This window comes from Haplochromis burtoni, unplaced genomic scaffold (assembly GCF_018398535.1).
Source record: "Haplochromis burtoni strain Fernald_Lab_line unplaced genomic scaffold, NCSU_Asbu1 Contig_827, whole genome shotgun sequence".
Lineage (NCBI taxonomy): Eukaryota > Metazoa > Chordata > Actinopteri > Cichliformes > Cichlidae > Haplochromis > Haplochromis burtoni.
In genome coordinates this window covers 97248-112556 of record NW_024583188.1, presented here as the reverse complement: position 1 = coordinate 112556, position 15309 = coordinate 97248, and the positions used below count along the sequence as shown (strand labels likewise).

The window sequence follows — 15309 nt, the reverse complement described above, 5'->3', positions numbered from 1 at the left end:
GAGAGTGAATGAATAGTGGCATTGTAAAGCGCTTTGGGTGCCTTGAAAAGCGCTATATAAATCCAATCCATTATTAGATTCCGTTACGTTACTCAATGAGAGTAACGTATTCTGAATACTTTGGATTACTTAATATATTATCATGCTTTATACAACTACATGAATGTACTATTGCTGTGTGATTTGTTGCTATTACTGAAGGTAATAGCAACAAATATAAAACAGGTCCACGGCTCCGAACCGTAGTAAAGGGACCTCTGGCGGGTTCCGTGTCGGGCTCGTAGCCAAAAACTAGCTTTACTTTGTTGTCTGGGTCAACTTTGCTAGCGAGAGACAGAGAGAGGCATTGAAAGGCTGCTTCAACGGAGCTTATTGTTTCAGAGGAAAACACGAACACAGTGTACAGTCGAGTCTTAATAGCTTACTTACAACTGGGCTACACTGCCCATTAGGCTACATTCTTTAGGGCTATGCCTGTAATACTCTGCCTATTGCCTTCATATTTAAAAAAAAATTTGAATAATTTTAAAAAATATTTCTTCACGTCGTTTTGCGGGCTGCAAGTAGAGGTGACATGGGCCGCGATATTGAGACCCAGACATTAGAGCCTCTTATTGCGTGTTTTGTTTGGGTTTCCACCAGCGTGGATTTACCAAAAATAGAGAGGGGACAGCCTAACATATGAAACAGGAAAAGACCGCCGTGTAATCCCTTTATTTCAACAAAGTAACTGTATTCTGAATACCACCTTTTTAAATGGTAACTGTAACGCAATACAGTTACTCATATTTTGTATTTTAAATACGTAACACCGGTACATGTATTCTGTTACTCCCCAACACTGGTGACACAGTTATTTAGTTATTAACACTGCTGCCACTTAAAAAGAAGGTTCTGGGCTTGCTTCTACTGGGGCTTTCTGCTAGTTCCAGGTACTCAAACTTTCTCCTGCAGTCCAGTGACGTCTGTGAGTTCTACACTTCAGCCAGTCACTGACTATAAATGATTTTTTTTATGTTAGTTCTTCTAAATTACTTTTGAGTGTCTGAAAATAGGGAGTATGTATGAAAATGCAATATTGTTCTTAAACCCTCTGAAATAAAAGAAAAGTCAGATGTTTGATTTAAACAACTGGAGGTGTACAAAGGCAAATTGAAAAGAAAAATGCTGTAAATATCTGTTTATAATTTGCTGTACATATGTTTAAACATGCAACTGATATTTTCTTTTAATTTCCAAAGTAGCCTAAATAGATCATTCAAATATGTTACGTTAATCAGTATTTTATACTCAATTGTAGGCAAGGATGCAAACAGATAAAGAACAGCCAGTAGGAGTCAAAAAGTTCCATTCTGTTAAATAAGATACCCTGTAAATAAAATTTTGTTCACTGTCTTTCAGGCTCCTGATCAAGAATGGCAACAGCATAAATGCAGCCGTACTGTATGATTCCTATGAGGTGGAGTATTTGCCTAATGAAGGGCTCCTTAGCACATCTAGGCAGCTCTTCATTGAGCTTACTACAGATGCCACAGGAACATCGACTGGCATAGCCATTAGGTATCAAGGTAAGAATTATGCATGATGAGTTGGATAGCACTTTCTATTACAGCCTGATAATAAAGTGGTAATAGTAGGGTAACAATGAAGAAACAAGAATGTACTAATGTGGTAATTTCTTATAATTATTATTTATAATTACTGTTTCCATTTACGGTGACCAGTGGTTAGCACTGTTGCCGCACAGCAAGAATGTCGTGAGTTCAATTCCACCATCAGGCCGGGGTCTTTTTGTGTAGAGTTTTCATGTTCTCCCCAGGTATTCCGGCTTCCTCCCACCGTCCAAAGACATGCAGTTAGCGGGGATAGGTTAATTGATCAATCCAAATTGCCCATATGTGTGAATGCGTGAGTGAATGTGAGTGCAAATGGTTGTCTGTCCCTGTGTGTTAGCCCGGCGACAGACTGGCGACCTATCCAGGGTGTACCCCGCCTCTCGCCCTATGACAGCTGGGATAGGCTCCAGCGCTTCCCGCGACCCTGAAAAGCGAACGGAGGGATGTTTCCATTTAATATCATATTAATAACATTAAATTAAACTAAAAAAAGGTTGTGATTAAAATCTGGAAACACAACAAAGTGGCAATTTAAAGAAATCCACACTCACTATTGCCCTAATTAACTTAATTTAATCTAAACCCACAATAAACCAAAATATCAGTCCACTTTTTTTGTTTTTATTTTGGCCGCCATGGAATCTGAGTGAATGGGGACTTTCAGTCCAGCTTTGTCCAGCCATCAGTAGGATTTTTGGATGTCAGTCACTTCCTCTATTTGCCGGTGGTACATACCATGCAGGGGCCTGTCCTATGATGGCTTCTCCTCTTCATTTTTGGGTTTCTGCTGGCTGAGTTATTCACTGAGCATGCAATATTAAAACCAATCTTTTAATGGCTAAGGAAGCCCAAAAAGATTTAACAAACAAATTGGTTGACAAACAATTGGTTGTTTTTTTTGTTTGGTTGTTTGTTTGGTTTGATTTAAGACACGGGTCAAAACCTACAAGTTACCACAGAATACATAGATGAAGGTAAAATTTAAAATATGGTTCATAGCTTTACTGAACTAAATATAATATTTTTCACTATTTTGCATCAGTCTTTAAACATTTTTTGTTATGAAGCTTGACTATCTGTTAACTAATGTTTTCTTTTCTGTGTTTCACTTGAAAAAAGAGACCTTGAAATAAATCTAGTGAAAGATGCAATATGATTTTAACAAAATCACATATTTAAGAAAATATAAACAAAATACATTTGATCTCAGAATCAGAATATTTTAATAATCCCTAGGAAAATGGTGTAGAAAAGAAAGCTATTAATACAGATGAACACTCATCTGAGTGAAGAGTAAAGGACAAACAAATTAGTAAGAAAAAAGTAAGAAAATTAGTAAGAAAAAAGTTAAACTAAAGAGAAAAAGCAGCAACTGAAACAGGCTGCGTGCTGGTTGACACATGCACACTCTAAAAGATGGATTTTGAACATATATATATAAGGGCAAATATAAACAATTGTTTATTATTTATTAATGGAGCTTCTAACTCCAGCACGGTGGAACAGTGGTTAGCACTGTTGCCGCACAGCAAGAAGGTCCTGAGTTCAATTCCACCATCAGGACGGGGTCTTTCTGTGTGGAGTTTTCATCTTCTCCCCGTGTTTGCGTGGGTTCCCTCCGGGTACTGCAGCTTCCTCCCACAGTCCAAAGACATGCAGCTTGTGGGGATAGGTTAATTGATTAATCCAAATTGCCCATAGGTGTGAATGTGAGCGTGAATGGTTGTCTGTCTCTGTGTGTTAGCCCTGTGACAGACTGGCGACCTGTCAAGGGTGTACCCCTCCTCTCGCCCTATGACTGCTGGGATAGGCTCCAGCATCCCCTGCGACCCTGAAAAGGATAAGCGGAAGCAAATAGATGGATGGATTCTAACTCCTTCCTACAACTATTTTTGTAACATAACTTCCATCTCTCTAGCTTTTGCAGCGGGTCACTGCTATGAACCCTTTGTGAAGTACGGTAACATGACCAGCACTGACAACACCTGGTCAGTAGGAGCTGTGGTGGAGTTTGCCTGTGACCCGGGGTATACTCTGGAACAGGGATCTGTCACCATTGAGTGCATGGATCCTAACAATCCACAGTGGAATGAGACTGAGCCTGCTTGCAGAGGTTTGTATGCCTGATTCATTGACATGCATCTTTGGATTACTTGTGCTTCTTTCTTGTCATCTTCTACATTTTTGCAACAATTTTGTCCATTTTGAGTCACTTTCCCCTTGATACACCCATCTTAACACTTAGGATTGAACTCAGAGGTAGAGCAGATCATCTACTGATTGGAAGGTTGGTGGTTTGATCCCTGGCTCCCCCAGTCTGCGTGCCAAATATCCCTGGGCAAGATATGAATGTGTCTGAATGTTAGCTAGTAAGCACTTAAAACATAGTGAATGTGGCATGTTGTAAAAAGCACTATATAAGAATGAGTCTCGGGGGGCTCACTGACTTCTTTGGCCCCAGGATGACAGATAATTAAACACTGACTCTCAGCAATACAAAACTGACAGCAGACTTCATTTCTTTAATTGTTTGTATTACAAAATTCTTTGTTCTGTTTCTATATTTAGTGAGATCACGCATCCAATTTGCTTGTTACACACCCCAAAACAAAGGGACAGAGTGATCTCTGATGATGACTTAGAGATTTAAACTGTAAACATGTTTTTTTTTTGTGTGTTTGTGTTCCAGCTGTGTGCAGTGGTGAGATCACAGACTCAGCTGGTGTGGTGCTCTCTCCCAACTGGCCTGAATCCTATGATAAAGGCCAAGACTGTATCTGGGGAATCCACGTTGAGGAGGACAAGAGGATCATGCTAGATATTCAAGTGTACGTATCCATCTTCCACATGTTCAATCTATTTCACTCCGTTGGCCTTTGATGAGCATAAAACCACATTACTAAAGCAGCATCTAATCATCACAAAACTTGCTTTATCTCCTTTGCTGATACATACAGCAGTCCCAGGCTTCAAACACATCCACAGAAACAGTATGACACTAACAAAGCGCTACCTCACCATGACTAGTAAAACACATTAAAAACACAACAGGCAGCTAATGAACGAATGCTCAGCTTGTGAATGAGATGTGTAAATGGCACACAGACAAAGGTTAATTAGGTGCAGTGGAGAAAACTAATTATATCAGGGATTTGTTTAGGAGCCCTCCCCCAATCCCCAACCCTGCACTCTTGTAATGGCTGCTGTGTGGAGTACAGGGTGCAAGTGTACAGCATGAGAGTGTTTGTTTCCTGAGATTGTGGTGCCAAGGTGAAGACACAGAACAGCACACCCTGCTTTGTCAGGGCCTGATAAGTCAGTCAGCCATAGAAAATCATTTGCCATTTGCAAGCAAATTAAAGGGGGCTCATTTGCATCGGATGCATCTTAAGCTCCGCTTTTCTCTCTCTCTCTGAGCACCACCTGTGTTGTACTTTGAGAAATACTGATTAATGGCTTCTTCTGGATTTTGAGAGGGAGTTTGCAAACATCAGTAAATATTGCTGCTGAGCAGGTGATGTAAAAGTCAAACTTCCCTGGCAGCCAAATCTGTGTTTTAAGAATAAAGTTACTATAAAGCATGGACCTGAAACACGTGTTCTCCATAATATGACACGGGCTTCTTCCGTTCCCCTAACCCTAACCCTTGGTTTAGCTGTCTGGCATATTACAATCTGGTCTAAAGTCTGGACATAGTATAAAGTCAGAAAGGCACCGAATGACCCAATGTAGTTACTCACTTCTGCTATTTTAGCTACATGTGAGATTATCATTCTGATGATTCTGATTTGATTTATTACTGCTGTTGAAATTAAAAGCTTGATTCTTCACTGATCTGGTTCTCTAATTCATAATCCAATACCAGTTTAAAGCTTTCTCCTAATTGATAAAAATCATTGTTTTAACACTGTTAATGGTCAACAACTCCACATGATCCTTTAATATTCTCTCAGGAAAGGTGGCAGGATTAAAACATATGACATTAAATGCAACATCAGCTATTTTAAATTTACTTTGTTCAATTGTTGGATGCTACAATAAGAAATATCATCACAACAGATTGAATGTTACTAGAATGAAGTAAATGTCATAAGCAGATAGCTGTCAAAACCCCTGTTGCTCCCCCGCTTTCCTGAAGAATCATCACTGTGGTTTCTACTAGAGATGGCACGATACCACTTTTTTATGTCAGATACCGATATCATAAATTTGGATATCTGCCGATACCGATATGAATCCGATATAGTGTTTTTTAATCAACAAAACTGTTTTTTTAAATATCTTGCTGCATTTTGTATAAGTTCATACTCAAGTTTAAAACAACAACTACACTAAAGCTATTCTGTTATACCTGTATGCAAAAAAAAATATTTCATAGTTCAGCAATACTGATCAATTAAACCTACACCATCCTCCCTATTCTGGTATTTTAAAGAGTACTTAGCGTAAATATTAAGCAACCTAACTAATAGGGTTCCAACTCCCAGCAACAACAAAAATAAAAAAATAAAAAATAGGGAACCACCCCTCACGCTCCACCTCATGATGCTTAATCAACGTAAAAAATGCACAGAAATCAATTATTTTTCAAGAAATATTAAATAGATTCAACATCTTTCTTCAACAGAATTGCAGACTGCACAGATGGTACCTTCCCAAAGGAAAAAGTACTATAGCTTACTAGGGTATATTAGACTTAACAGTTACTATATACAGTAATGGACTTCTATACATTTTACATCAGATTAAAACTTTGGGTGTAAGATTCGGATAATTATTTATTAAAAGCTAGACATTTTAAATGAGAATAAGAAAGAAAAGTATGTCTTTGTGCCCCCTTTTCCCTGTTCATGCCCTATCGGCCCCCCTGGCTAAACTTTGCTAGATCCGCCCCTGCACAGTTACCAGCCGTCAGCTACGTAGAAAAAGATCCTGGTGTAGAAAGTAATATTAAATAAATTCTAACAACAGCTTATCAAGCTTAAACGTGCTGCTGTTGTTCAGCCGCTGGTTTCCTCTTTCTGGTGCAAAGTGGGCCAAAAACAAACAAGAGAGACGGACTCGCGACAGAAAAGCCGATCAGCTGATCATTAAGCAGTTTCATGATTGAAGTAGCAGCAAGGAGAGGCAGTCGCTTGTTAAGCTTAACGCAGGAATGCTTTACAAACATTCAGAGATGGACTTACACACTTGCTTTACTTCTCTCGGGGATAACTTTGTCGGAGATGAAATGCCGGGTTGCTAGCGAAGCTCCAAATGCTATCCAGACCACCGACAGGTCCCGCATGCCACAGCGCTCTATCACGTGATGCATACTGCTCCGACGTGCTAACGTTCTGAGGTGAGTTACGGCGTGTTGCAAGTTTTGTGAGGTGCTTTCGTGATATTTAATGGATCGGATTACATTTTTTATTTTTCTCCGATATCCGATCCAGTAATTTAGGTCAGTATCGGACCGATACTGATACGTAATATCGGATCGGTCCATCTCTAGTTTCTACTGTATGTTGTCACTTTTAGGATGATAATTAGGCATTTAGACTTTCTCAGGCACATTGTTACATGTGTCAGTGTCAGTGAACGGGAATAATCTGTGAAAAATCTGTAGCTCAAGCTAAAGGTGTCAGCACATACTGTGGTCCAGATTTCCAGAGAATGGCCATGGGATTTAACCAAATCCATGGAACTAACATCTAATCTAGCACAACCCCCCCCCCCCCCATCTGAACGCATGCCAGCAGGTGCCTGAGCATTTATATCAGGTTTATCAATAGCAGTTGTTCTCCCTAAGCTTATCTCTGGTGTACAGAGATAAATGAGGCCTTTAACATGGTCCCTGGGTATTGGTTCCTCACATTGCGCACCTGTGCATATGTGTACATATACATATCACCAGCTCCATCTTTCTGATGGAGGGGGAGATATTATCAATAAATGAGTTTCATGGATGGCTTTCAAATGAAAGAGGAGGAAGTACAAGTGTCATTAAAGAGAACTGAAGGAAGTAAAATGAATAATAACACACAGACTCTTGTCCTCTCTTTCTGTAGGGGAACTTAAAACTGTTGTAACTTTATCTCATCAGTGTTTGATGCCGAGTGAGGACTTATCTTTATATGATTATCAGCCTGTGTTTGATAATGATGTCCTACATTAAAGCTTCTTGTACAATTAGGCGTGATTCAAACTATTCCACACTATAAGGTTGTCTCCTTGTCCATCCTTGCTCCCAGTTGTCCACTAGTCCAGTACTCTACAGTGTCAAAGAGCAACACTTCAATTAGAATTTAATTTAGCAGCAGGGAGGCACCTGTGTGTGTGTGTGTGTGTGTGTGTGTGTGTGTGTGTGTGTGTGTGTGTACTCTTCCCACCAATACAATCAATGTGTTGGTTTGGAGAAAAAAAACTTGAACCAGGGGATGTTACAGCAGAACTGTATTAAACAGTTTGACTTGAGGGGACAAATTCAAAATGACTACCATGTGAATGAGCACACATGGTTGCAAGCACACGCTTGTAACCAAATGTGACACCACGGAGTCTTCTATTCAAGACAGCTTTGTGATATCTGTGTCATAGCCAGAGACCGTACGGTTACATTGTAACCTTGGTTCTGTGAGTGAGGCACTATCTCTCCACCCCGTACAAATGGAATATGTAACGGAGTGGAGAGAAGGTCTCGATATGATAGAGAATCAGCTCTCATCAACAGTAATGATCCTTGATATGTTGGGTCAGTCTGACTCTCTGTAAGAATTTTAGTTCACTTTTATTTAAGGCAAATATTGCACTGAGCTGACAAAATGCAGGAAAAGGCAAAAATCCTCACTTTTCACACAGACAGACACGTTTCGTATGCACGGGACGAGGGCAGAGATCCCAGGAGGAGCCTGCCCCTGTAAGGTGTAGTGTGGTTAACTCATATACGTGCACACCATACACACACACACACACACACAAAGAGCCAAGGTAGAGAGCAAGAGATTAAAAAAATGGCAGGAGGGCATTGGAGGACTGGAATACCATTACATTTTTTCTAACCACTCTACAGACTCTAAATCAAACATCCGTAACTAGCAAACATTAGTTTTCACTTAAAATACTGGCTGGTTGGATACAAAGTTGCTAAAAATAATTTCAAACCACTGTTCTCTGCAGCTTTTACTTATCTGTTTGTATACACATGGATAAGACACAAGCTATGAGAATAAAATATTTTTAAAAGAATGGCTTTAGTTTAATAACAGAAAATTACACTTCTGTCTTTCTTCATAATTTCAAAGTGTTCTCCAAAGTGAGAGTCTTTAGGGTATAGTCACCCTGTGCAATTTATACTGTTCAATGCATTAGACCCCAAAGATCAGTTCATTTGCTAGTGTTAGTGTTACCGTGTTAGTGTTGGCTAGAGACTCATTCAACTGATCTACTGAAAAAGTGGGGCTGAAAACAGCTCAGTTGTATTGGAGCACAATGCACATGTAGAATGGCCACTAGCTACACCCAAGAACAAAGCTGGAGCACTTCTTGAGTGACAGCTCCCCCAATCGTCACCCAGTTAAGAGAGCACCGGGCCCAGTTCATTGGAGCCACTGGTGTGCTAATAAAAGATATTGTATACAGTCTCTGATGAAAGATCTTAATAATATTATTGTTTACAACATGATACTATGAAAAAAAGAGGCTTCATCAGAAATACAGAAGGACAGCTGGGTGTAGAATAGAATAGGATATCTTTTCTTGTTTTTACATGTGACTTTTAATGAAATGTGTTGTCTCTCTTGAATGAACGAAAGCTGCATTGCAGATGTGCTTAATAATTTTTTTTAATGAACAGTGGTGTGCAAAAGTGTTTGCCCCCTTCCTGATTTCTTATTGTTTTGTATTTTTGTTACAGTTCAATGTTTAAGATCATCAAACAAATTTAAATAATGAACAAAGATGTTGGATGTTGTTTTATTCCATGTTTTTGCCATTTGTGGATCATGGCTGGTTGTTCGCTGGGGTGCTTAAGAAATGGCTGTATAACCTGTTCCAGACTGAGAGATCTCAATTACTTTTTTTCCCATTTGTTCCTGAATTTCCTTGGATAGCAGCATGATGTTTGTCTTTTGACGATCTTTTGGTCTACTCCACTTTGTCAGGCAGGTCCTACTAAAGTGTTTTCTTGATTCAGAACAGGTGTGTGAATAGCTCTGGAAAACACTGACCCAACCATTTATTGGGTTTAGCGAGCAATCACTTTTTCACAAAGGGCCATGGGGTTTTTTTTCCCCCCCAATAATAAACACCTTCAATAAACAAACTGCATTTTCCGTTTTCGTGTGTTATCTTTGTCTAATATCTAAACTTCTTTGATCCTCTAAAATATTAAAGTGTGACAATAATACAAAGAAAATAGGAAATCAGGAAGGAGGCAAACACTTTTTCACATCCTTTATGTATTAAAAAAAGTCATCTTAAGAAATAAAAAATACCATAAGAATTTAAAATGATTAAAAACAACATACGATGGAATAAAAATAGACTTAAATAGCTCAACTCCTGAAGATTAATTCAATCAATTTAGTGTAATTTTCCCCCTGAAAACGTAAATGTGGTGCACAATACATTTAAAGCAAAACTTTGCAATAAAAGTAAAGAAAAATACCAGATGTAGGAAATATGATTCAAGTTAAGACATATATGTAAATATATATCTACAATATTTTTTTACTGATAACAATTTAAAGCTGGACACCCTCCCCACTTCTTCGATTTTCAGTGGCAGGAGCTCCCCCTATTGACACCTGACGTGTGTAATGAGCTCTTCTGTTTTTCTGATGTTTAGTGTCAGGTTGTTGAAATCGCACCACTCAGCCAGTTTATGCACTTCCCTCTGTAGGCGGTCTCATTACCATGTGAGATGAGCTCCACAAGTGTTGTGTTATCTGCAAATTTAATAATATTTTTGAGGTAAGCAGGAGTCAGCGGTGTTCTGTCAGGACAAGCGTCAAATTGAAAAATAGGCATAAAAAACGTAGCAAAGTAAAGTGATGTCTCTCCTTTTATCTAAGACAGTGCTGTGATGAAGCTCCTCACCTGCCAACTGGTAAAAGTAGGGTTTTAGGCCTGCCACTTCTTTTGTCCTACACACTGTCTTCAGTTCTTTTTAAGGGCACATCAGTCTGAGTCTGTGTGAATACGAAAAGTTTGGGAGTCACGTTTGTGTTGCAAAGATACAATTTTCTGTCTGTCAAACTGTTATCTTCAGCATTTTTGTTGATTCAGCTAAAAAGCAAAAGGCTTAACTAATTCCATGAGTTCATTCAGCATAAAAAAGGCACCTATGTATGAGGAGTCAGTGTTAGGTGGCTTAACAATCTAAATTAAATATCAAAATCCTCTGACAATGGTGAGGAGCAAGAACTGGACTGTCCTGAGTGAAAACCTAGCCAATGAGTTATCATATTTCCCAATGTTGGTTTCCAAACCACCTGCCTGCCCATCTGGCAGGGTGATGACAATACCGCATTAGCCTTTTATGACTGAGGAATAAAAACACACAGGAGTATAAACAGAGGGAGCATAAAAGACATTTTGACAATGAATACAGGGAAGACTGGAATATAAACAAACAGTGGACTTATTAGAGATAAGATAGATGGACACAGACATGGGAAGAAATAATCAAAGACAAACACAGAACTGAAACATCATGGAAACAAAGTCATGGAATAAACAAGAGAACAGATACAGAGATGAATACTAACACATCCAATGTCAGACCGCAGAACACAGAAACGAGACAGAGGGAGAAACATATAGGAAAATGCTGAGGGAACTAAAAACCATCATTAGTAACAGTGACGTCTTGAACCAAAACTAAGGATTGCAAACCTGAAATTCAACTATAATAACCAGAAAGTTAATCGTAAAGTGAACTGAAAACTCAATATCAGCAGAGATAAAACTGTCTGAGAGTTATAAGAATAAAGGAACCAAACATTCAACAAATACCAAATCAAAACTAGAACACTAGCATAATGGTAAAGTTTATATAAATCTTTAAACTTAAATGTACTAAGATTTCAAATCCCCAAATGATACAAAACCCAAGGACGTCCTGATAAGTCTGGCCAGAGGTTATAAAGTATTAAAGTTGAGAATAAATCTTAGCCACAGACACACAGGTAACACATGTCTGCCACTCCCTCTGTGTGTTGATGGTGCAGAGGAAGGGTCGTCCATGACAGTTACTCCTCCTGTTACTGTGTGTTTTCAGCTGCTTCTGTGCAGATAACTGAAAAGTAATGTAAAACAGGTGAAAACACAATTGTAACTGTAATGTAATTATTAAAATCAGTACAGCAATGTGTTAGATTAATCCGCTACTGAAAAATGTAATGCGATCGCAGTAACATGGGTGTAACATGTTACACCAAACACTGGTCTTCAGTCATCTAGCAACCACTGCCTAAGAAACTCTGCGTTTGTTTTAATATTCATTGTGAGATAAGCAATGGACAAACAGCATAGTAACATATAGAATAAAACCATCTGTATTTCATTTTTCTGAACCTACCAACTACTATTGCAGTTTTCATGTTAAACTGTGTGACATGGCCACTTGGCAGTTTACTAGTGACTGCCTAATGGGAAACCTGCTTACACAAACTGGATGTCAAGAGGAATGGATTATGTTTTTCTGAGTCTGTGTGAATGTACAGTCATAATCACAACAATTGCTAGAATTATCATTTAGAATATAAATGGATTAGAAAGACCTGCTGAGACCACTTGAGGATTATTCCCTGTTAAATCCTGAAGGATGTGACTGATTTGTGCCACTAAAAAACTTCAGTCATTGCTGTCACTCTTGTTTCTCAGTTAGAATCCTAAAGCTTGAAACCTGGTAAATACTGGATCTTGATCAAGCCTTGCTAAGTTTAGTGGGTTACAGTTAGCGTTATTGCAATGTAATTTGTTCAGTGAGAAGTCCTAACAAGTATATAATAACAAGAGCTAAGACTGTGTGAGACCATTTTTCTTTTCTCAGCTTCTCTACAGCTGAGAGAAGACAAATGGGTCTGCCTGTGGAAAAATAAACACTCCACAATCATATTATCATCTGTTCACAAGCTCAGTCACATTCCCACCATTTCCTTGAAAGAGAAAGAAAATTGTATCTTTTTCTAGGCATTGCCATGTGTCAATTCTTTCCACGCCTCTTGAACATTTGATTTTCCAGCATTCCCATAGTGATTAATAGCTCAATCTCAGGCTGGCTAATGAGTTTTATCAGGAGCCACTGGTGATTAATTAGCGACAGCAAAGAGCATGTCACGGCTTTATTCTGGCTAAGCCATTTCTTCCATGCTCTAAATCTTCCTTCTACAAAGAGATAGCTCAACCCCAGGTGACATTTTCAAATAGCCCTGAGGTTTAAAAGAGCTCCAGCTCTGGTCAAATCAGTGCAAATGAAAGGCACTGTGCCTTTCAAGCGAGGGGCTGTAGTTATTCACCACAATATTAACGCAATCTTCTCCTAGAGGAAAATCTCTGCATTATTGACCATTAACATTTTGACACTCAACCTGAGGCAGCTGAAAAACAACGTCTTGTGTGTCTCGTGAAACTTCTGTAAAGGTTCAAGACATCATTAATTTTATTTTTGTTCTGACTGTTGGCTATAACATACTAGTTCACACTACTGTTTTTAAAGATTAGAGACTTGGGGGGGAGGAGGTCTGCTATAATCTATGTGCTGCAGTCCATTTTATCAGTGGCTTTTTACTGTGAACATTGTCTGCTGTTCTTATTATATTGATATTAATGTTCTTAACTGTATTATTTTATTGTTTTTTTTGTAAAGCACTTTGGTATGCCTAAGGCTTTTAATGTGCTCTATAAATAAAGGTTGTTGTTGTTGTTGTTGTTGTTGATAAATTGAGTCCAAATTTTCAGAGAATGAGATACCACCGGGTTGTTGTGTAAAGATGTTTGCTCAAGGGTAGAGGAGCGCAGACCAGGGAGCGCAGGGACACTGGACTAGAGACATACCTTTCCATATGAACCATATTGGGGTTTCATCCTCATCTAACTCTTTGACCCAAAATAACAACTTATGTATATTAGCAGCAAAATAATAGTGCATATAGTTCGGCAGAGCCAGGCCTCCCTCTTCTTTCTGTCTCTCAAGAAACTCCCGTCTTATTCTGGGGACAGTTTTTTTCCAAATAAAGGCAGACGTACATTTGTTCAATTCCTTAAAAAATGATTTAGGAATGAAAATCGGTATCGTCTGAAATAAGTAGAGGAGTACGAGGAGCGCGCTGAGCAGTATTAATTCATGTTATAACAGAATTTACCTTCCCTGCTAATGATAAGGGGAGCGATGCCCACCTTTCCATATCTAATTTCGCTTTGTCCAGTGCAACTTTAAAGTTATAGTCCAGTAAATCTTTATACTTACTAGTTACATTAACACCTAAATATGTGAATCTATCCTTATGTATTGCAAAGGGATAGGCCCGGAAAGAAAGTTTCCTCGCCTGTTTATTAATGGGGAAAAGAACACTTTTGTCTAAATTAATTTTATAGCCCGACACCCTCCCAAAATCTTTGATAATACCAAGGGCCACCGGGATACTAGTGGCAGGGTTTGACAGAAAAAGGAGGAGATCGTCAGCATATAAGGACAGCCTATGGTTTTGTGTCCCCCTTTGTATCCCTACCAATCCAGCAGCCTGTCTCAGCATCATCGCAAGGGGTTCAATTGCCACATCAAAGAGCAGGGGTGATAGAGGGCACCCCTGCCTTGTTCCCCGGAATAGAGAGAAGGGTTCGGATATGATATTATTCGTTCTCACCATAGCCTGGGGGCTCGAATAAATTATTTTAATCCACGAGCAAAATGTTGGACCAAAGCCGAATCTTTCGAGGGCCGTAAATAGATAGTAATACTCTATTCTATCAAAGGCTTTGTGGGCATCTAAGGATATCACAATCTCTGGCATAATGTTATCTCCAGCAGTATATACTACATTGAACAGACGGCGGAGATTGCTGGAGAGTTGTCTGCCTGCAACAAACCCTGTCTGATCAGGATGTATTATCTTACTTATGACAAGCTCAATTCTAGCTGCCAGTACCTTGGTCAGTATTTTATAATCACATCCAAGTAAACTTACTGGGCGATATGACTCACATTTAAGTGGGTCCTTATTCTTCTTAAGGAGTACAGAGATCAAGGCCTGTGACATTGTTTGGGGCAGAGCTTTTTTATCAAGAATTTCCTGAAATACTCTGCAAAGTAAGGGAATCAGTGCGGGAGCAAATGTCCTATAAAACTCACTTGGGTACCCATCAGGGCCCGGTGCTTTTCCTGTCTTCATACCCCGAATTGCTTTGTCTATCTCCATGACAGATATGGGTCCCTCTAACCTATCTCTATCTGCTGCCTCTAGTGGTGGTATTTCAAGGTTTTCAAAAAAATTCTTCACTCGGTCCCTATCATTTATTTCTGAGGTATACAAGTCCTCATAAAAAGATTTAAATTGATTGTTAATCCCCTTCTGATCTATAATTTTATTACCCACATTGTCTCCTATCTCTACTATCATACCAGCAGCTGCTGATTGTTTCAGCTGGTAGCTCAGGAGTTTGCCGGCGCGCTCACCATGCTCATAGAGATCTTGTCTCGACCTAAGGTATA

General features: G+C 39.1%; 1 protein-coding gene across 3 annotated transcripts in view; it reads left to right on the top strand.

Moving 5' to 3' along the window:
* Positions 1-15309, top strand: part of LOC102291735 (seizure protein 6 homolog) — a gene marked incomplete at its 5' end in the record, with an annotated part of 45975 nt that overhangs the window by 7262 nt on the left and 23404 nt on the right. For all 3 annotated transcript variants that reach the window (XM_014330491.2, XM_014330490.2, XM_014330489.2), the window contains 3 exon segments: positions 1402-1568; positions 3535-3729; positions 4306-4444. In XM_014330491.2, the coding sequence (XP_014185977.1) occupies positions 1402-1568; positions 3535-3729; positions 4306-4444 (501 nt within the window).